General features: G+C 40.4%; 1 protein-coding gene across 1 annotated transcript in view; it reads right to left on the bottom strand.

The window, feature by feature from the left end:
- Positions 1-306: 306 nt before the first annotated feature.
- Positions 307-24,010, bottom strand: part of LOC135492367 (uncharacterized) — a 45,084-nt gene continuing 21,380 nt past the window's right edge. The window contains exons 2-5 of the mRNA XM_064778803.1: positions 15,764-15,871; positions 6,047-6,142; positions 4,693-4,825; positions 307-2,109 (exon numbers count right to left, since the gene is read on the bottom strand). Coding sequence (XP_064634873.1) covers positions 2,062-2,109; positions 4,693-4,825; positions 6,047-6,142; positions 15,764-15,855 — 369 coding nt within the window. The 5' untranslated portion in view covers positions 15,856-15,871 and the 3' untranslated portion in view covers positions 307-2,061. The remainder of the gene's footprint in view (positions 2,110-4,692; positions 4,826-6,046; positions 6,143-15,763; positions 15,872-24,010) is intronic.

Genomic DNA, 24,010 nt, shown 5'->3' with positions numbered 1-24,010 from the left:
GTGAAGGTATTTCCCCTGTATATTGGACACTTTTACTGTTCTTGTGAAGGTTCTTTCCCTGTATATTGGACACCTTTACTGTTGATGTGAAGGTATTTCTCTTCTATAGCTTTTCTCCTGTGTACCTACCCCGAGCAAAAGAGCCTCGTTAGGGTGGGGGCTTTGCGAAAACTGCCTATTGTTTCGAGGTAAATGACGGTGAAAACCGCAGTTGGTGAATTTCCACCGACGGCAACTTGCTGATCATCTTATAGCATATTTTGTGTTACCTAAGAACAGAAAAAGAAATAAAGCGGGAGTAGAAAATAGTAAGTACTTTATACCTTGTTTATTATCTCACCAGACACCGATTGCGAATGGTTCGGGACTGAACTGAGCTCAGCTCGAATATCACATTTTTGAACATCAGTATATTTACCACGTGGTTTCTCAATGAACAATCTCACCAACACACCATAGGTTGGCCAAAAAACCGCCCTGCTAGAATCGGGCACTTTTTCAACCTCTGCCATAGGAGCGGAGCGCTGCTGGTGCTATTTGGTATTGGCAACCACCTAGTCTGTTGACAATTTGCTCATGTGTCACAGGTTAGCACTTTTCTGGAGACCATGTTATCCGCAAGAAGGCATCGCTGGGTCATTCGTACGGTAATCGAAACCGCGGTGATAAACATTACAGGCGGCATGAGAAGAAATTCACGTTTTTGTCATTATTGCCTAAAACCTAAACTGACCTTAATCTTACTGTTCTCCGAGGTCGAGGACATATTAACAGAGATTTCCACTATTTTCTTCATAACAAACATGTACATAGTGCGCTCGATTACTGGCACCGCGCTTGGTAAAGCACCGGACAATTTTAACACCATTCCCGATATGATTTTACAATATCAGCAGTGCGTGCCTTCAGGCAGTTTACATATATATCAAAACTAAGGTGAAGGCTTCTCACAGGCAGAGACACATTCTTAGAAAAAAGGGGTTTTGAGCTTTTGAAAAACCTTAAAAGGGTTTTCGGCCAACCCCGTAGAGATTTTTCGCTAAAATGAAAAAAATGTTTTTTTTGAGATTCAGGTTTTTCATTTCGCTGATGTAGCCTTATGGGGTGGGGTGCATATTAGTTTATGTTATTTGAAAATCCAATAAGGATTTTTCCGTTGAAACGTTCAAAAAAGTTTATTTGTAAAAGCGCGGGTTTCACTCTACACCGTCAAATACGGAGGACATCTTTGAAACGAATTGTTTTGAATAAAAATCTTGTAATGATTAAAACCGGCGATTATCTTGTCACAGCGCCGGCAACCGTGCGTTTTATTGGCAATACTCTGAACAAAGCATAATTTGAAAAGAACATCGGTCTACCAATACTGAGGGGCGGGCAGGGATGATCAATGAATATTTTTCAGTCTTATGTGGCTTAATAGTAACTCTGTGGAGGCCATGGCACAGTGTTGAGAACGCCCGTTGCGGTTGCGGAATGAACGCTTACAAAACACACGGTGACGTTCAGGAAACACCAGTAAAACGTGTGGTGTGCAAATAGGAAACACCATGGGGAACACAAGAATACGCGTTTTAAAGGTTATTTTTACAGTCTGTTATGACATGGAGGTAAAAAGTTCATTATCGTAGTTTTATTGTCCCTGCTTGGGTATCCACGATAATTGCCTTATCAAGTTATCCAGAGAACTCGGTACATCAATTTATATTTTACAAGAAGAATTCCGATTTCTTGTAGTTACATATAATTACGTCCCATGCACGAGTGATTTTGTCTTCGGCCTTTCGAAGTGACGTCATGTATACATGTATAATTAAAAAATAATAATCCATCAGATGAAGCAAATGAATGTAAATTCTGTAATCCGATTGGCTGGTAGCAGGAAATTCCTTCTCTAAACATTGAGTATCATCCAATGAAACGTCAGGGATAACCGATGCCCGTATCGATGTCTAGTGAATCTGGTGTGATGCGGCTGTTCAATTTCCATTAGTAGAAAAATAAGCCAGGCCGGACAAATACTTTCGTAGCTGTCTCGCGGCAACTAGCACTGCGGATGCGTTACTGTAGCTTCCGTAACAACTGACGAATTTCGTCTAATTTTGATAACTGAAATGAGAAGAATAAAAGAACAAATTAAATTTTCAGCAAATCGAATTCATCTGTGCGATTATCAATAGAACAAAACAGAATACATGTAGGATTCCACCACGCGAGAATAAAATGGTATTGGAAAGACGACTATTGTAATTTTTACGTCCGTCAGGTTTTTCTATGAGAATCGTTGGGTGGCGATTCTGAAAATCAATGGAACTTATTGGTAGTAGTAAAACCAAAGTTTTAAGAAGTCGGCTGAAGTGGTGTTTACGCACACCGGCCAAAGAACAGTGACATTTACTTTTCAAGCAGACTATAGTCCGTTACACGCAGGTGTCCCACCGTATAACCGGCTTAAACAACCGATAACACCCTTCTTAGGCTGTATAAAGGTAACAACGTGTTCCGAATGTTGTCGACGAGATGAAAAACATCCAAGATTATTGAGGAAAAATCTATTTATCGTCCGAAATGTTATTCGGGAAGACATGTTTACGACTTGTAGATGGTGGAGCGGAAGTGCCATCCGTATTGACGGCCCAATAGCTCCCGATAAGCTCTACAAGACAAGTTTTACTTCCTGCTATAAACGTACTGGCCATGTTTCTGTTTATGATTTCATGTTTAACGACCTTTTCTACTATCAACCTTGGAGAAGTCACGGACTAGCTAGAAGCTATTTTTGCCCCTGAAAATCCAACATATCTCATGCCCTATGTTCCCTATGCGTGCGTTTGAGGAGTTTATTAGAAAGCTAGTGACGGAAGTAGTGATTAAAAGTTTATTTTGTTCCATTTGTAAAAGTTGCCTTGTGATATTCGAAATATAGAACAGTTCTGTCGGCATCTCTCAAAAACGAGGAAACATCTTGCAGTAAAAATCTGCCCAAAGATCAAAATAAACGATTTTAATCGTTTATTTTAATCGTTTTATTAAAATAAAACGCTACAATTTCTCCTATAGCACCTCTAGCAAAATATCCGTGAATCAGATTGGTTGATCCAAGTCACGTGAGCGGGCAAACATTTCTCCATGTTTTCCTTGGCTCCACAAATGCTACACCTTTGGCCGCCTTGTAAGTTAACTTTATTCTTGCGGGCAACCTTTCGCTTGGTTTTTTCCTTGGTCCCGTAAATACAATCATGTTTTAACTTTGGTTTCCTTTTAAGAAAATATAATTTCTTATCGGGCAACACTTCGCTGTGTGTTTCATTTTCTTAGTCCCGCTATAGGCCTATGAGGCATGAATTATTTTTGAGAAGAAATGTATGTAACACAATATTCTTGTTTTTTAATGTGTCGTTTCTGCACGATATAGAAAATAATACCCTTGTTTGTCTGGCGATGTACCGGTTCTCGTACCTCGAAAACATTGTTGACCTCAGCCATGGAGCCGTCTTGGTCAACAATGTAACCTCTGGGTGACATTTCTGTATTTTATTAACGTACATCCTCTTTCAGAAAAAAACCCATGGAAGGTACATTATCGCCCGGCCTGTCAATGAGATGCCCCAAGGAAGTTGAATAATATCAGCGGCGAAAATAATAGTTCAGTGCTAAAAACAATATCTTCGACAAAAGTAGGTTTCTCCTGAGTATAATTGATCATATTTCTAATGTATCCACAGCAATGCAGTGAAAATTTAAGGATAACAATATTGTTAGTCGTGTTAGTCATACCAGTTATTATACCAGCAATTTGAGACGGAAACCAACCATTTTTATTAATAAAGCACTCAAGCAACTTTAATTGATGGTACTACTGTATGATTGTATGCAGGACTGACAAGAAGAAAAAAAATATTTCAAAGGTCGCAAATCGACCACAAAAGGCCAATCAAAAGCTTATTAAGATCACAGTCAATGCACTTCAGAGAAGAGACAGTTCTTTTCCCTGTCAAGTGTAGAATATGCCTGTCGAATCGTCATGTATGGTGATTTTTTTACACCGGGTAGTTAATGAAATGTTTCATATTCTGCGCAAATTTGCACTGGTTTCTGAGATATCGGAGTGAAAATATTTGAAAATATTTTTGAAATTTGGAAAGATGAGTCATTGTCTGTTTCACTAGACATGATATGTAGACCATGAATTGATTGCAGGTATGATAAAAACAAGGCCGGGTCTATTTGGCAAGCCGCTCGCCGAACAGGCATATTTTTTTCTCCTGTTTGGAGAGCCGCTTGCCAAACAGCACTAAAAAGCCACCCTGTTCGGCCAGCCGGGCTTGCCAAACAGGTAAAAAATCTACCCTGTTTGGCGAGCTGGAGACTTTACTTTAATATTAATGAGTTCGGCTCTCCATTCAGGACAAGAAAAAGTCGCTGTTTGGTAAGCCGGGCTTGCCAAGTAGTCACTTCCAAAAAACAATTGACTGCTGGTCAGCTGAAAGGTCATTGTGATATTGCTGTGGATGTTTTGGCCGACATTTATATGGGAATAATCTTCTTGGGTAAAATTAGTCGCCGTCCCTCCCACGGCCCTTAGCATCATTACACATATTCTGATACGCTCATTCTTTGATTGTTTTCTCCAGTTAAAGATGCATTGTCAAGGACTGTTCTCAAAGGTCAATCTTGCATGAATCTTCTTACCCTAAGTCGATTCGTTCGGTCCGCGTCATCTTCCTCGTTCCCAAACCATGACTCTTCCTTCCCTGATATATCTGAACCTTGTTGAAGTTGCTCAAGTGCACCTAGGTCGAGGCTGCCATCGTCTAGTAGATAACTGAAATTTAAGTGTAACTATCTAATTAGATAAGGTTTAACTGGATTGAGAAAAAAATTAATTGACTTGCAGTCCGTAATGAAGCGAGTTAACAGTCACGTTCTTTGCGAAATGAAGCAGGAATGTAGCACAAAGATGGCCACGTACTTTATAGGCAGTTTTCGCAACTCTAACGAACGATGGAGTTTGAAGTATACGCGAAAAAGGTATGTGGTCAGCAAGTCCGGTGCCGAGAGAGTCTTCATAGAACAGCTTAGTGTCTGAAAGTGCTCTAGTTTGAGACCGCAGCTGTCTAAGTTTCAATGGGACAACTTGGGTATAAGATATGTTTCTTTTTCATACAAAAATTGTTTCCGGCAGGACCGTAACTTCTCCAAACAGGATAATCCATTGAAAGCCATTGCATTGCAATACACAATGCACTGGGAGGGGGTCTAATCATATCGGGCTGCCTGAAATGTCCAAAACTGCCTCGCAGCACTGGCGCAAATCAATAACAGAGATCAGCATTTGTGTGACGCTACAGGTGGCGGCGCATGGCGACAAGTGATGTCATTATCCTCATGGCCAGGTAAATACCACGCCCATGTTGTCCCTTTAAAACTACACTATTCTGAGATAAATATGTACAAGATAAAAAAACACCGACGAAGTAGCAGTTCTTTCTCGTAGAGCGACATTTCACATGTTGACAGGTTCAAGCCGAAAAACTCTCAGAGTATTCCTAAGAATGATTTACAATAACCTTTCAATTGTTTTTCGATCACCAAAAATTGAAACCTGCCTTGATTTTCATTGAGTCTCGCGGCTATGGCGCATCTATGTCTTAGCTAAGGATAAGCTCGTCTTCAAAGGCTCTCGACTCGTATTAAAAATCAATTCGCCCTCAGCCAGGGCAATATCCGATTAATTCTGGTTTAATATCGAAGACTGTTTACCGAAGTACATTCAACATGTTCAAACAATGAGAAGAGTGTTGACAGCTCTCAACCAGAGAATATATTATATATGGATTTCATTATGACAGAACAATGAATTATTGAACCCTTGTTTCTGCACAAGTATAAATGGCACGTGCCTTAGTTGCTCTAGTAGTATATTTCAACGCTAAAGAAATTTTAATTTTCAATCATGCAGTGCAAGTCAAAAAGCGCTATAATTGTTGAGATAATTTAGAATGCTTTGCCAGTTCTTCTGATATCGCATCAAAATCAGACTTACTTGGTCTCGTCTTTGGTTGAATCGGTTATCATCTGTTCACTTGGGCTGGATCGTTTAGCAGAAACTCCGCGGCATTTAGGTGCAAATACGTATTTTCTGAAAGTAGAAAAGTAGGAAGTTCTTGATGAAAATTTTTGAAGATTATCTAGTTGAGACCGTGCCAGTTGCGTGTGTGTGTGCGTGTGTGTGCGCCCCATTAAAATAAGCTTCTATCCGCTACGCTGTATATACCACTTGTATGGTGGGGCGGACCAGCGCCGGTCAAGCTCGGTCACAGACTCTGTTGTTAATTCGTATGACGAATATCTACATTGTATAAGACAATTAGAGTCACGCAGACGATGGCGCCGGCTCAATTGGAGGATGGCCAGATTTAGGGATGACCAGACGTTCGCCAGGTGCATGTCATAAGTTATTTTCGAATCGGCCAATCACTGCGCATGAAGATTTGTGACGCCAGGCGCCACGTGGAAAAAACTTCAAAGGTATCGCATGTTGTCAGGGAGGGTGGGAATATGTCCTTTGATGCAACCTTGCCACAATCACATGGCTGGAGCGTGGACAAGTTAGTCTGTCTCTGTCGTGTGAATGAAACGTCACCCACCGATGGGCACATGCCGATCCACTGTCGTTGTGCGTATATCCACCCTTCACGACTTTAGGACTGATATTCACCGCCGATAAGTCGGCCTGCGATGGGCAATGCTCATCCCTCTCGTAGAGGGGGGTGGGCTTGTCGATCTGCTTCCATTCAAGCCCCGACGACAGTGCAGTGCCGAAGAAGCAACAACACGTGTGTGTCTGTGAGAGAGAGAGAGCAGAATAGCAACAAAACTGGGATGAAAAGAAAGGTCGTAAGTTTTCAGAAATTTCATATCGGTGAGCAAGGATAAATGATATGTTAAATCCAAATTATTCAATTTCACGACCAAAATAGGTCGATTTCACCTCCAAACTGTAACATTAAAAATGTATGCATCAGATGTATGTGGTGTGTTTATCAAGGTTAACCAATTTCATGTTGAAACATTATATGGAACAAAATATTCAAGCGATGTATACTTATATCATTGAAAACCTCCGTAGCAAGTTTTTTTTGTAAAAACAAGTCATTGGGCGAATGTAAATAATTAAGAGCGCATGGAGGGTATAGTACGATAAAAAGTACATTGAAGAACAAAGTTTTGTACAATGTTTAGATTGGAAAAAATGACGCGCAAAGTAAACTCGATGCAAACCTTTATAAAATGAGGATGGTCGGAAGAAAGGCATGTTTGTGTTGCCATGACTGACTATTAAGAGTCTAAAACAGCGAACTATAAGGAAACGGTACAAGTGGACGTCAATGCATTAAAGTATGTTCGAATAAAATAGCAGTTACGTTTGAGCCTCAGGTGTCATTGTATACGTCAGTGTCATACACGGATTTATTTTATTCCGTAGCTGGTTTCCTGACATGTTTGTCGAGGAAAACTAGGGCTTTTGGCAGCTTAGAATTTTCCAAACGTGCCCTCTTTAGATGACGAAGTTTACCACCTACGTAATGATACACATGATGACAAATCACGATGATTTCCGCCATATTGGATTTTTTATGACAGGTAGGCAGGTTGGCAGGGTAATTGAACTTCTTGTCATGGAGATTGTCAAGCCAATCAGAGATATACAGAGGGCAGATATACACAGAGAGAAATAAGAGGATTCCAAAGACATATAACAGGACAAATCGTATTCGGCCGGGGTATTATTCTCACTGATTATTAATCATCTTCCCGTCTTGGCCACAACAGGTATCGCATGTTGCCAGGGGGGGGGGGGGGGATGTCTTTTGATGCAACCTAGCCACAATCACATGGCTGGAGCGTGGACAAGTTAGCCTGTCTCTGTCGTGTCCTTCAACAAGTCCAAGATGTAGAACAGTTCATTATCATTTTGCAACCTTTTCAAGTCAATAATCGCCATCGGCATTGCGTTTGCCAAATTTCAGAGCAATCCGAAGCACTAACACCCAAAATAGACCAATATAGACCAATCAAAATTTGTGTTTTTGGTAGAATTGTTGTAAAACGTTGGAAGGGCATAGTTTACCATCGTGGCCCCCGGCTGGTGATGCTCATCCGAATCGTGGACATTTTTTTCTTTTTCATAAGAGAATCTTCCAAAACATCACCGAAACAGACATGTATCACTGGTCACGGGCACGGCTTGCGAATTTCAGGCAGGCTTAAGGTTACAACCCATTCTAGTGCATTGTTTATTGAAGTTCAAAGAGTTTTCATCAATCCTGTTTGGAGAAATTGCGGTCCTACCGGAAGCCGTTTTTGTACAAAACAACAACATATCTTATTCATTCTTTCAATTTGATCCTGTTTCGTGTTCTATATGGTGAATCGACGAACAGATAATCTATTTTCATCTCCCGTTATTAGTTACAAGCAGGGTGAAATACGTTATTGCCTCTTGTCATAATCATCACCTGCTTTTCGGGTTTGTAATTTGACCTACTTTTCAAGGTCATAGAGGCTATCACATGTTACAAATTTCAGTCTTCGAGCCTCGAATTTCCTCTACATTTGAAAAGTTGCCAGAATATTTTCCGAAATCGGCGCCCAGTCAGAAAATAGAGGAAAAAATTAACGACCGAGTTCAAAATCATCGTAGAATGCAAAAGGGGATTAACTGCTGAAAGGAAGTCATTTTCAATATACGAAATGCACAGCATTACCAGTTCCCTTGGTAGTTCCAGGACGAGAAATGCGGTAACCAGCACGATAACTCTTATGAGTAAAACTCGTGATTCCCTATCCCGTTTATTGGTTTCCTGGATGCCTCTACCAGATGACGAAAACAGAGACTTTATAAGAATCACATTTAAGACAAGACAAACTGAAAATGGGAATAAAAAAAGTGTGAATACTGTCAACCCCATGTCGTAGATGGTGGTAAAGTAGTAATCTTCCCAGTAAGAATATACGTATAACACTGGCTTCGTCCTTCCTGAACATATATCATATTCATACTCTACGTATGAAAGGACGAATTGGGGGGAATTAAAGACCACCGAAAATATAACGATTGCAGCTGTAACTTTCTTGGCACGACCAACAGTGCAGATGGACTTGGCTTTGTGCGGTTTGCAGACGGCCACGTAACGCTCCACTGTGACAAGAACGATACCATACAGGCCACTGGTCTTGCAGACCCATGGTAGTGCGGAAATATATGTCTCGTATGGTAAAATAAAAAACTCAATATATGACTCAAAACGTCCTGTGTATCGGTAGATATCCACAAAGGGAAAGACAGGCAAAACAGACACCAAAATACTTGAATCGGCAACTGCTAAGAACTTTAATAAAAACAATGTCGACGACTTTTTCATTTCTTTGCTCAAGACGACATAGGCTAAAAAATTTGCTATGAGGCCAATTGCAATCAGAAACAACGTGAGGGGTACTGTATTAAAGAAAAAAAAATAGTCCAGCGGTGTGTCAAGTGAATTACGAGTGAGGAGATCCCAAGTGTGACAGATGCCGATGCTGACCACGCTGGCATTTTCTGTTTGTACTTCCATGAAGACATCACCCTGAGTTCCATCCGCAGCCATTTCAGATGCAATTTGGTGGTTAATTCCGTGGTTATGGTTAGGAAGCCAAAACAACTTGGGTTGGTGCATGATATGGATGCAGTTGTCTCACCAAACGTCGCTGGGGTAGAGCTGCCATGACGTACAACATTGGCCAATATTCTAGCTTTGCCCTCATTGAGTTTTAGTGAGACCAAACAATGCCTCTTGTTTGGAATCAATTCCTCAAATGCACGCAAAATGCCAGTGAATGATTTTGGGAATTATCGGCTGGTACCACAGAAATGGTTATACCGAGGCTCATAAGCCTTGAACATACATGCATCCACGGATCGAAAAGTCTGTGCAATGTCATCATCATCCTCGCACCCCAATTTAAAGTGGTTCTATGTGTTCTGAAAGCAATATGAGAAGCTATGAACTTTTTTCCCGCGAAAATGCAAAAAGCGGTTTGGACAAATTGCGGCTATTACCAGCACTAATATACTACGTATTTGAATATAAACGATTGGTACTGCAAGAAAAAACCCCAGTGCAATTGATGACTTTGTGGCTCACCGGTACGGTGAGTCTATACAATAGCGCAGTGTCCGTCGTCCGTCGTCGTCAGCAATTTCAAAGATTTCAAGGTTATTATAATGTAAAATAGATGTGTCGGGTATTTCTCATTCATAGTTGTCTCATGAGTAGAAAGATACAAAAAATGATAGCCTGAGTAGTTCATCCGAATGAGTCGAAAACAAACCGTACAGAGCAGAAAGTGTCTAAATCCAATGCACTACATCAATATACACAAATACATACAAAAAAATCATTTCATTGCCCTGGTTTCTAAAATTAAGAATTCTTGTTTGGTTTTGAACCCCATATGAATAAAACCGAAACTTTAATAAAATCCGACCAGTATAGTTCGCGTTTCAGAGCCCGAAACGATGCGGACAGAACAATAGCATTCCGCGACGTTACTATTTATAGCTCACAAGGTCATTTGAATAAGATATTCTTGACGTTTTAGTCACGTGACAGTCGGACATCGACACTTATTTCTACGCATTTGAGCTTATTTCAAAGTCAATTATCTTTGACCCTGCATTGTTTTTATCATGAATGATACCATAGAGTCAGAGAGAGAAATATTCAGAACAATTATGTAGTATTTCCAACACTCGGACATGTGCCAGATTGAATCTAACTGCCCTAGTTAGAAAGCCTGAATCCATTACGAAACCGCATGTTTGTCCGACATTGCCTGTATTTCAGCGATGGGGAAATAGACGGCAGCAGCTGCAGTGACGTCATCTCAGCGGAATGCTATTACAAATGGATTAAATTTCATGATTTCATGATAACTGAACAAACATAGCACGACATTCATTCAAGACTCAAGCATGCCATGCCCAAGGATATCATAATTCACGAAGCTGCCATTAATTTTAAGTGCCCAAACATTTCAGCATAGCTACGATCGCATTTTATGAAATATCAGTCTAGTTTCCCAGTACTAATGTGACTCCCACACTCGAAATGAATTGAAAGATAGCCATTTTGTTAATTTGGGACCATGGCGTTTAACTTAAATTCCTCTGTTTAACATCGTGCTGGTGAGGACCGAGTACATGTAAAAGTATTATGAATGATTAGGCGTTAAATTTTAGATTTTACTTGATATTTGGCTTTAAAGCGGTACGCCATTTTTTCATATATTTTTACTGTTGGTCCAACTACACGTATGTCTATTTCCTATTTCTATCGCCAGGTGGAAACCTTTTTCACCAGGGTTGAAATTCAAGAAAAAACAAACTTGTCTTTAGAATATGCAAAGTGCAGAAAAATAAGCATGGCATGTATGGGCCACGGTAGTAAGCAGGCAGATGACTTGCATGCAAATAAAAGGCCTGGTCACTGACCTCTTAAAAATGACTTTAAAGAGTTTGAACGTTTCAGCTGTATTTCCAGCTATTATTTTATTGTCCATTGATATTCTCCATATCTGCGAAAACTTTATCAAGTTGATGGTTTAGTCTGTTACGCCCGAAGATGGGCTTTTATCAGCGCCAGATCCCTGAAAGTGGCCAACTCGTCATCTTAAATATGGTTTCCCCCGAAGGGAAGCGAGGCCGAGTCAAGGCGTACGGAATATAAAAGTATCACAATTGGATGAGAAAAATAGGGCATAAATCAGCGCTGTTGCGGAGCACTACCTCAGGAGAAAGTTTGAAAGTTTCTTCGGCACTATCTTCTGTAGCCTTTGTGCGTACACAACAGTTACTTGTCCGATAATTCGGAAAAGAAACTGCTTGAAGGTTCGTAGGACAATGGTACGAACAACCACCACTGCTCATCCCACTGCCTGTTCGATTGTAGTCGGGTTTCAGCGATCGGTAGCTCCAAGCACCTCTCGTCCGTCGTGTAAGCAATATTTTTTCAGTGTCGCGAGTTTTTCTTTCATGTTCAGTAAAGCTAAGCGCACACGGGCGACAAAATGACAGCGAAACTGAAAACATTTGTTTTCAGTTGTTTTCGAAATGTTTTGCGTCTTTGTCGTGTTTGTTTCAATCACTCGCACACGGGAGACAAAATGACACGGTCACGTCACAGGTCACGTCAAAAACAAGGGGTAACCATGGTTGTGCCATACGTCACATCCCCGGTCACACCCTGCCCTCGAGCTCAGTAATTGCGGCATACCGCCTTTCTTATCGCTGTAGAGCGGCGAGGTCACCTCGAACAGGGCAGGCCTTTTTTTGCCACAGCTCGACCAACCTGCCCTCGAGCTAAAAAATATTTGAAAACATATGTTTTCAGGTTTTTTTGTCATTTTGTCGCCCGTGTGCGCTTAGCTTAAGTCACATGTTCCACAACAAGAACAAATTTTCGTTTCAGAGGCAATTTTTTTATTATGTTGGTTTGCAAAGATTGGCCAGAGTCATCGTGACTTCAAACTAAATGCAGTTTGACCATATACTGCCGGCGAGGAATGGATTACGCCAATAATAATATGGTTGCACCACAAAATGTCGTTCATGTACTGTTAAAAAGTTGTCATGAAGTTACAAAACCTTTTCTCCCGAGCGGTAAGTGCAACAACAAAGCATCGCTGTCTGTCACCGTCGGCAACAAAATGATACGCAGGATTTTCTCCTGATAATGTCTGATGAAACAGGGGTTTGTCTGTCTTCATAACGTTCAAACTATCTTTAACTTGCAACAAAGCTTGGGTACCACAGGCTTCGTATCGGATGCGCGATTAGATAAAGACTTGTGGCGTTTCTTTTGTCGGTGTTAGGTACAGAGCCAACCTATTACCACTCGTTCAACAATGGCGATGATGATAGAGTCGAGCCCGCGGTTAACGCCAAGACGTTGTAATATCGCTGTAACGCCGCATTGCCTGTATTCCGTTCTAGATTTATCCAGTTTCCTTTCAAATAGGTGCAGCAAAGGAACTGGCACTATTTATTACCATAGTTTCGTGCGATAGTAGCGGATGCTTTTTTTTGATAGTTTATAATTAGCCTATTTGGACGCCTACGCCTGCCTTTTGCCAAGTGAATCCCAAGAACACGTTTACTCGAATTGCGCCATGCGCCCAAGATGCCCGATGAGGAACGCGTCCGCATATCCCTTTTACACCAGAAACAACAATGGACAATTTGCCCGACAAATACAATACAGCTCACAAACCTTTTTAATCATTTATTTGCGTTAACACGAAAATGATAATTGTGTGAGATAGAGGTGAAATGTATACCGTTTTTTCAACTTGCTTAACCGACACGAGAAATAATGGAAATTGGACAAAAAGGATCCAGTAAAAAGAAGCAATCATATAAAAATTGCAGCACATAAAAGTACGTTATTTAAAAATGTTTGTTTTTAACTGCAGTGTAATCTTGTTTCGTTTCGCAACAGAACTACAAAGTTGTATATTCGTGAAAAAGAAAAGCGTTGTGATTTGCTAACATCTCTTTACAACTATACAATATATATCTGAAGAGTTTTCAATAACTCATTTTGCATTCCACAATGTTGCTGTACTTTTGGTTTGTCGTTACTCCCACGTATATTATTACAGGACATTTTTCAAAGAGATAAAACGGTAGTATGTAAGCTAAAAATTGAAACGAGCCAAATAAAAATTCGAAACATAAAATCGAAGATCCCATTTGGATGTGATATGATTGCTAGCGTTAGGTCGATATTTGTATGAAATGAAAAAGCACTTTTATTCACCCAGGCCCGCTTGGCTCGTTTCAAGTTCAAACAAGCTAAAATAAACGAGTAAATGAAACGTTCCATGGTGCACCGTGTAAAACTTATAATGGTCCAAATTGAATGGGACTATGTGAATTAATATTTTATGCCATAAATATACACTATTGACCGAATCCTGCAATGAGTGTTACATGTCAACTTGATCTTTTATTTCAGGTTTAAAACGCTTATTTGGCTCGTTTCATTTGGCTCGTTTCAACATTTACATACGGTACCGGGCTAAGCAGACCTCAGTGAATAATGGGCCTACTGTATTCCATTAGGAGTCACACCATGTTGCCTCTCCGTCTCAAAGATGGTGTGCGCCGAAGGTTTGTTCAAGTTTGTCAGACGAATTTCTGCTTGTCTGTTTGTTCTCAGACAACAGTAACACTATCATGATGATTTTTAACGGTCTTCTTTTTATTCATACCGTTTCTCTTGATTTGGCGACAAATGACAACAAACGAAAGAAAAACCGAACCGAGCCAAACCCACTGTTTGTGTGGCTTGAAAGACAGAAGTGCCGATGGTGACCATTTCAAGAGCCGGAGGTAGCTTTTAGTAAATTCCATTGCAAGATATTCCCTCTTAAAAAAACACATTCCACGCTTTTTACAATTTGGCACAATGGTAATACCTCTCAGCCGTTTAAAACGGTGGCTGGCATGCGCTCCCAAAAAAGGTTGGTACCCGACATGCACCGCGGCCTGCACGGCGAAGAGAACATGACGTGAAAATTGCAAATTGGAATAAAAAGGTTTTTTAGCTTTTCAAAAACCCTAATTTTTTTCCGCCATCAAAAAACATGCACCCTGGAGAAGTTATTCGGTAAATGAAAAAGCCCTAATGGTTTTGGAGATTCTAAAAAACCTGCTCCTACGATCACCCTGGTCCCAAATGTTTAATCGCTATTACAACAACGATACAAACATATCACGACATTTTCTTCTGGATAGAAAGCTTCTAAATGTATAGAAATTAGGATTCCATGAAAAAACCCGAGAAATTTCGTCAATAGATAATTTTTTGATAATGTTTGCACTGTTTGGTGCCGAGCGGCTACACAATTCGTGGAAGATGGCAGCAACCAATCAGCGATCAACCTGAAATTGGTGCACATTTGGCACCAGTCTTATAAAACCTGCCAAAAATGAATCATCAAATCCATTCCCTTCAGCGGAACGATATCCGTATTTTTCACTACCTGGTTTGGTTCCTTCCCCTCAATGCCTATGACAAGTAGTTGAGAACTTTGTGAAAGCGAACAGGTTGCTTTCGCGGCAGAGCCGGCGGCTGACTTTCATGGCTTGTTTTCTTAGCAACAAAGCGCCATTGTTCCAGTTCCAACCCCTATACTGGTATTTTTAATTTGATAGAACGCCAAGTTTTTATGATTAAGCCACATCCTCTGCTCTCATCGCTTTGTTAAAAATTACTGTCATCGCTCCTTCCTGCTTTACCTTGCCTGCAGCAAGGGCCATTCTTCAACACCGCGATCGTTTCCATGCATCGTTCCACATTTATTCTACCGGAACTGCAGCGAATGTTAAAACTAAATTTCTCGGAGTCGCAAAGTCAACTCTGTCGGACCAGTTCATCAGCTGTACTAGCCATTGATGCAATTTCTCTCATGCTGTTGTATAGTCAGTTAGTGCCTAAGAGAGTGCGCATTCTTTTTCTGAAATCCCCGAAACAGCATCCAAACGTACTTTCTTTTGAAATATTAACGGATGGTAAAGGATTAAGAAAAACCGGATGGAGAGAATGATACATGTACATGTATTTTTAAGTATGCATTCCTGTGGACCAAATAACCTCGACAATAAACCTCGTCCGCAGACTGCGTATTGCTATGAGAATAAAAGTTGTCTTACCTGCAGTCGATGTGACGTGCATAACACGTAGTGTCGATCAGCAGTAGAAGAAGGAAAGCGATACTGATGGCGATCTGGTGTACGTATTTCATAATGAAATGAAGCTGGCTGAAACGAACAAGAGGAAATAATGCATGAATATTTTGTTGCAGAATAATTAGCTGTTAAAAGCGAAAAACTGAATACACCAATGAGAAAAATTTCAGGCTCAGAAGTACTCTAGAGGATTATTTTATTCACGGAGAACGCGTGGCTGAAATATATGTATATATATAAATGTTTATTGATCCTCATTGAAGACATGTGAGGTTACAGATTACAAAAATTACTAACATTCAGGTGTAAAATACAAAGTCACCATTAAAAAAACAACAAAAAAACAAACACTAACCCGTGATCTTTAAAACCAAGAGCGTAAGCATCAACAATAAATATTGTAATCCAATTATGTACTTTGGCGAAAACATCCACTGATGGAAAAAATCCTTTTTGAGGCTTTGAAAAATCTAATTTTTTTCGGTCAATACGAGTTTGCACCCTTTAAAGGTTTTTCAGCGAAATATAAAATTCTTAACATTTTTTTCCTCAAAAACCTTTAGGAGTTTTTCATCGTTACCAAAAAAATATTTTGGGTACATATTTTTGTTCGCCGCTCATAAGCTTTATTTCTAAGAGTGTGTGAGGGGTTTGTACGATTATTTTCAAGTAAATGTATATGTATCCTATCTCCTAAAATAAATTTGTAAAAAAGGATTCGAAGCAGGTAAAAACAGAAACGCGTATGAAATCCAGACAAACCTACCTCTCCTAGCATTTCATGAAGAATACGGTTTAATCAAAAAAGAACTAGAACTACCCCCGCGGTGTCTTAGCCCTTAATCCGGCGATGTTGTGGAAGATAGTCATATATGAAAATCAACGCGGAGGAAGACAGTACACTAGAACCATCTTGACCACCAAGGTTTTTACCTTCGTCAATTCTTATATATCTCAGAATAACCTGGACACAAAACCATCTTAGTCAGGCTGCACCAGGAAATATAAAGGTTTGATCGTCGGATTTACCGCGTCCGGTACTAGGAAGCAAAGCGGCTCTGCCAAGACATCATCTCACTCGCTGAGTGTTTACACTTTTTAAAGGAGAAGGCGGATTTTATTATGTTTGTGATCCTGTTTCATTCGTCAACTATTCTTCTGAAAGTGTTGGCCTTTTTCCCAATGTTGTTTAAGCTTTAAGACTATCGTAGAACGCATTAATCGTTATTTTTAGAATTCCGAATCAGACTGAATCATCGCGTCATCTAGAATGAAAGTGAAAACTGCCGTTGTACCGAGGTAAACAGTCGTTTCACGTGATGATAAGTGATCTATCGAGTACATCTACATCGCTGTATACAACAGTAGTGGTGAAATTTACATTCGATGTAACATTGAATAATCAAAAAATCTCAATTAAAAAAAAAGTAAGATCTTAAAGCCACGGCTTACTGGTAGGCGCTTAATAAATCTCTAAATAACACTATCTGTGCAGCATTGCTTTTCTTCTTGGTCCCTTGATCCTGAAAATCCACCAAGAAGAAATCGGAACACGGAGATTTATTGCTATGACGCTCTCTCTGGTAAATGATTCATAAGTAGTGCCATTTCTTGATAGATGGCCATCGCAAGTGCTATTACTATCTCTGCGAGCGAGTAAGTGCCCACTACTTTAGCTAGTTTCTCCAAATCACTGCTACATGCACTTATCTGGCTCTCTTATTCAATGTAGCTTAGGTCAACGTGCATCATGCTATGTACATGTACTATAGAATTAATTGGTTACAAGGTTTTGGTGTGATCTTGAGATTGATCGCGTGTTTGGTTCTTGCAATATACAAAATACCTCGCACTTCATGTAGATGTTATTGAATAAACCAATTATTTTCCATCTGTCATGAAATCACTCCACTTTAAATTTTTCAACAGCCAGATTCGGTCGAAATTAGAAATAAAATATGAAATTGTATATCAATACGCATTGAATATGAAATCCTACGACAACTGTTCGTGGGATGAATATCCAGGCTGCTTATTTTGGCACAGAGTTAGGCTGCATTCCCTGGATATTTCAGGGTATAGTTGGCCCGAATTTCCCGCAATTGAAGACCTGAATAGCACCTTACCCTACTAAAACGCGCTTGGAAAACGTACATGAACAAGAAAACTTGCCCTTCTGGCCAGTTCTGTACTTATCCATTGTTTAAAGACGTCAGACGAGAGGCGTTCATGGTCTACCTTCAACATTTTCCTCCCCGAGTCCAAAATATTATCGCCTGGTGCAGTGGTTTCGGCGTAATCCCCTGGGATTCCTTTGGTTATTACTGTCAGGGTAAACATTGCTATTTTATCCTCTATATATTTACCTCCAAGAGTCTCAAGGGGACCTAAACGCCTAAGATAATAGACAGACGAGCGCCATATTTGTCCCGGATATTTGAGTTATTTCCCGGTCAGCCATTCCTCTCACGCAGTTCTACAGCAAACATGGCTGCATTTCTTATACTTCTCCTGATACATCTTGGGGGCAATTACCAGCGGCACCTCGCCGTAAGAGTGAGTTAGGAAGACCCGCGAACAGCTAAATGACCCGAGATCTCTGCACACAATGGGTGTGACAATATTGCGAATACTCTGTCGTGATAGAGGCAGTCGTGTTTGATTGGATAAAGGAAGTTGTAGATGATGTGGCCCTCATTCTGGAAAGGTTGTGCAGGCAATCATCTTAACCTCTTACTTCCTAAAAGGCGTGATGCTAAATTGCGAGATAGCTGCAGCTAAATGTGAGCGGGAATTATGCTAAAGACAGCGATGTTGTAAACAGACGAAAAAAATCAACCGAAGTTATAATGCGGCTCGAGACTTGGCCTCGTTTTGATGAGGTCAAGGCCAAAGTAACTTGCAAAAGTATGTGCTCGACTCAAATTTTTCTCTGTTCCGCATTTTTCTGAATAGTAAAATTGAGTTCTAAAAGAAGATCGTTGAGGCTAAAGTGGAATCTGAGCAAATTTATGAAAGAACGGCCTTTGAATGCGAGCAAAAACGTTCAAAACTGAGGGAAATTCAGGGCAGAATTTTGGTGAAGTGGAAATCAAAAACTGCAATCTGTTTTTACACCGTAAGTAAGAAGAAAGAATAATTACACATATGACAGCTCATATTCTGGCTTGTCTTTTTTTTATCATGATGACAAGAAGGACAGTAGAACATTTTGAAGGGTAACTGTTTAACAATCTGTCAAAATACGTACCGATCAAAGAATTTATTGGTAGAATAAGCAATTTAATACACATCGACAAAAAACGAATCATATGAGTTATGGTCATCCCAAATATTAAATGCTTCCAATTTATCAAAACTGAATGACAATTCCTCTAATGCTGCGTCTTTTCCTGAATCTAAGCCCGCTCTTATTTGCAGATGATTCATGGTGGAATGAAGAGTAATCTAAATCATGGCAAAATGACCGTTCACCCTTGTCGACTGCAGGTGAGCTTATTCTGCCAGTTCAACTTGGCTATGTTTCAAGAAATCAAAATTGATAATCGAACAGCCGCATGCGGAAAGAAGAGACATTCGTACGAATATATACACAACCATCAAAAAAATTGGCGATGGCAACATTTTTAAAGGAGTCTACTAGGCAGGTGTCAGGTGGGTCATATCAAGTCACACGAAGTCGCCAGTTCTAGGGCTCATCAATACGCCTTTTCGGGAACGCCGAACATGTGAACATGTCCAAGTCGTCATTTCGTGATATTTGTAAGAAAAAATGGTTAATTAGTATTGATATCGATATTTCGCTTTAGCATCAATGAGATTGTGTATTAATCATTACGTTCCAAAATTTTCAGCATCTTAGCGTCGCTCGTGTTTGCCCTGAAAATCCATCCAAAAAATGACCCAAAATGATATATTGTTATAATTGATGTCTAGACATGTCAGAACCAATAAAACACTGCCAATGTAGTTGTTGATGTCGTACAGATGCTACATGCAAAAATCAGCTGAAAATTCCAACCGCTTCATCATTTGGTACATTTTTGCAAAATTCTGCCATCAAACTCAAAAAGAGGCCTTGGATCCAGGGCTCATATGACCATCCATGTGCATGAATGTATAGGACTGAAAAGCCTGTAAGACCTGGGTACAAGGTATTTTTAAAGTGGTCTGCATCCGCAAACTGTTCGTGATGTAACGCTGAAAATGCGGGATATTGATGATACATACATAATCTGATAGATGTTAAAGCGAAATTTTTATATCAATGCTGGTTTGGCAGTAATTCTTCAAAATATCACGAAAACGATATTCCCTCTCAATCAACTAGACTTTGATGTTTTCACCCCAAATCATGGTTCATTACTCAGACTGACATTGTCTTCCGTGTCATCAAAAATTTTTTCAAAAAATGTTGATATTTTGAGAACATGTCCAAGTTGTCAGTTCGTGATATTTAGAAGAATAAATGGTTAATTAGCATTGATATCGATATTTCGCTTTAGCAAGTTTCGTCAGCGCTAGGGCTAGATGGCTAAAACTTGGTGTGATGGTAGCTTTGGGCAATATGCCCAGTGGTATTTTTCTTTTTCGCGATGTGACCTACTTTCTGGCCTGCAGGCGGCCATCTTGGAAATTGTTTTTTGCCTTTTTGAAGCTAATGGTTGTACGTGGAGTGACGAAATTTTTATGGTGGGTGTATCTAATAAGGTTAAATGACATATCACCCGGGTTTTCGATTTGACCTTCTTTTCAAGGGACAGAGGTCAAAATTCACTAAATCTCCGAGAGGTTTCGTCACCGCAAGAGGTTCCCTAGATATATGTCCTCACAAGTTTAGAACCTTCTAGCTCAAATAGATGGTACCGGTAATTTTCTTTTGTGCCATTGAGCCGAGAAGAATAATATTATTCAATGGAATCAAAACTGGTGAAACTAGCCAGAAACTGTTCTCCCCAAATCCACTGCAAATGACATGCATTACATTACCCGAGGTGAGCACATGGTCCCTGGACCATTTCATTTTGGTAACGTCAAAAGGAGAAACCAATAAGAATACAACCAGTGAGGGCGCCTAGTCCAATGAATATCCACCCAATCGCAGCGTATCGGCCCAATTTTAAACCAAATATCCCCTTCCCACGGGGTCTTTGATGTAGATATGCCGGGAGACTTGCTCAATAAAGTTGGTAAAAATCCATGGCGAACATTCTGCTAATTACAGGAAAGTCGATTTCTGACGATTGCTCTCGTTTCAAAATCAGATTGAAGTTGGTCACATTATCCAGGTACCCTGTATGTCAAGCACTTGGAATTGGTCAAGATGGGGTTACTTATCAAGTGATATGGTACGCATATCTAAGTAGGCCGAGCAACCAGCGCTTTATCATCCTATTTCGTCTGCGGCCTGCTCCCGTTTATCTGAAACAGTGGGCCAGACGGATAGTCCAACATCTTGGGTATAATATGTCACCATACATATCAGAACTCCAATGACCAAGTTTTGCTTCATCAGTTGTATGGTCGCTTTATATATGGTCATCTATAAACCCCTGAGGGTCTTCCTCCACATAAGCGTTTCCTTGTACGTCTATCACGTATAAAAAGGCATTTGTTCGTGTGCACCGCGGCGTAAGATAGAAGAGCTGTGGGTTTAATGTGAAGATAGGCGTCCCGATCCGACCATATTTCCTCTAGATTCCGTTGCATATCCGAAATCCAGGACAAGAATGGCATATTTCCCGTCTGGGCAGCCAAAAAGCTGATGATAAGTGACGTACGTGCCAAGTGACATAAGTCACGTAGGTGATGAATTACGGTAATCCGAATCCTAATTAGCGTTTTCATATGTAATCTAAATCAGTTTTGAAGCGATCTGACGTGGGTTTATGGTATGGCATTACCCAGTGGACCCCAGTTAGAGTTTGGCTGTGATATACCAACGGAGTGACCCGCCGGATCGATCTCGAATTCCACCGATGCGATGTCAATAATGAAGCAGCATTATACGTAAGAAGTGTCAAACTTTCATACGCAATTCCAGGGCAAAAATAACTATTTTGAAAAAATATAATGTGAAATTTCTTAGCCTATTTTTTAAGCCTGGGGTAGGAGCCTCCCCAACCTTTGTACCATTTTAGCATGGGAACTACAGACTGGTTGAGACAAGTGTGGAAGGAGGAGACTTTAGGATTGACGTTCACCGCCGACATGCATGGTTTTTGAAGGGACAACGTGGCCGTGTTGCTAAAATTCCGTCGAACTCTCGCATGTTGCTTGGAATTCCGACTACTGACATTTAATCTCACCCTCGAGGCATAGACCCTCCGCCTCGGGTTTAATTTCTTAATCATAGCTATTTCATAGTTAATACAATGTTTGAAGCAGGGATGCTTTATCAAAACCTCCCTAGTCGAAGCCAAGTGGGCGTCACTCCGTCATTTTCTCTGACCACATTGGCATCTGTTTCGAGGGGTTACATATAATAATAATAATAATAATACGAGTCTTATATAGCGCAGTATCCAACCATTAACTGCCCGCTCAAAGCGCTTGATAGGCCTCTTTAAAAAGCAAATGTTTCAGTTGTCCCTTGAAAGATAACAGAGAGCTGCAGTTCCTAACAGTTGAAGGAAGTTTGTTCCACAGCTGAGGGGCTCCAATTGAAAATGCTCTACCACCGACTGACATGACATTGGCCTTTGGGTTAGACAGAAGAACGGCCGATGAAGAGCGCAGAGTTCGAGAAACGGTATGAACGGTGAGAAGTTCTGAACGGTATTGGGGAGCAAGTTGGTGAAGACACTTGTAAGTAAGAAGGAGAACCTTGTACTTGACATCAAGAATAACGCATTCTGAAGAAGATTCTGTTCAGTTTTGTGTCGTTGGTATAATTGAAAATTATCCCTATGGCAATTGACAAAACGGAAAGTGTGACTGATTTTATGAGGTACTCCTCAAAATACAGTAACGTTTGAAAACGACATTTATCTCAGCTAATTTCACTGAATCCCGTCCGGAGCAAAGTCAAACCGAAATGTTTTCCGCGCAGATCAGACCTGTCTGGCAGGCATAACTTTTTTGATCCGTCGTATCAATCTCTTTCTTACAGAATTTTAATTCAGTCAAAAATTTAACTCTTCTATCTTACGTAAGCTAAATCCCTTTAGCTGAGCACCCCAGTTTCAGGGCATTAAAACATGTTTCGAACACCAGCGTCCGCCGGGCGGCAGTGTAATGCTATCTTCACGTTGGAACACGCAATACCTTTACCGTTTCTGGAAAAACCGCCAAGGAACCATTATGCGACGTTTTCCCTTCCCCAGGAAGGTCTAAGTTACAGCCAGACTAGGTAAACTAATCCAGATATTGCTCACTCTGTCAGATCAATATGTTCAGATATATGTTACATGATAAATCTATAATGATGTAAAGTTAATTTCTAAAAGAGCTTAACATGATATGTAAGAATACCTTTGGAAATTCTCGCCTAGCTATAGATGGTCTTTTTTCCTCGTGCCATTGACAGGTGGTATACATGTATGTGATACCTACCCCGGTACCCACACACTAGTCATACTCAATCAAAACACTGCAGACCTATATGTAGTGCCTTACGCGTTTAGATTGTTTTCTTGGCGTTATCGTACTCTTGATTTTTTTGACACCGTGTTGATTAGCTTATTGAGTGCATCATCAGCGTCATTTCGGGAAAAAACTACACTCATATGTTTTTTCTCCATTTCGAAATATTGAAAGTTACTATGACTCCCGTTTAAAAAGTTCAAAATTTCTCTCCGATCGCTGCACTCGCGAGGGCATTAGCAACAGTATGATATCTCAAAATGCCGGGCGTTCGCGCAAGAGCGATAACACAGTTCTCCTAATAGGTAAAAGCTTTTTCCAAATTGCCTCCGACAACACAAATAATCGAATTCGAGCGTTCTTATTTCGATATCTTATCCAGTTAGAATCTTAGCACGGGATCAGGTTTTGCAACCTATGCAACGATGTCCGCACCGGGCCGTGGCAATCAAATTCAGAATTCTCGGCTGTTTACAAAACGGATTTAATTCGTTTTCTTTAAGAGGAGAGAGCTGGAGTGGTTGGTCCTGATTGCGGGCGAAGGGGCCATGTTGAATGTCCCGAATACGGTTATCGTCGAGGCATGGCGATCGTGTGCCTGGTTTGGTACCCTTAGAACGGTTTCAC

Source organism: Lineus longissimus, chromosome 8 (assembly GCF_910592395.1).
Source record: "Lineus longissimus chromosome 8, tnLinLong1.2, whole genome shotgun sequence".
NCBI classification, from domain to species: domain Eukaryota; kingdom Metazoa; phylum Nemertea; class Pilidiophora; order Heteronemertea; family Lineidae; genus Lineus; species Lineus longissimus.
This window is presented reverse-complemented; position numbering and strand designations above follow the sequence as displayed.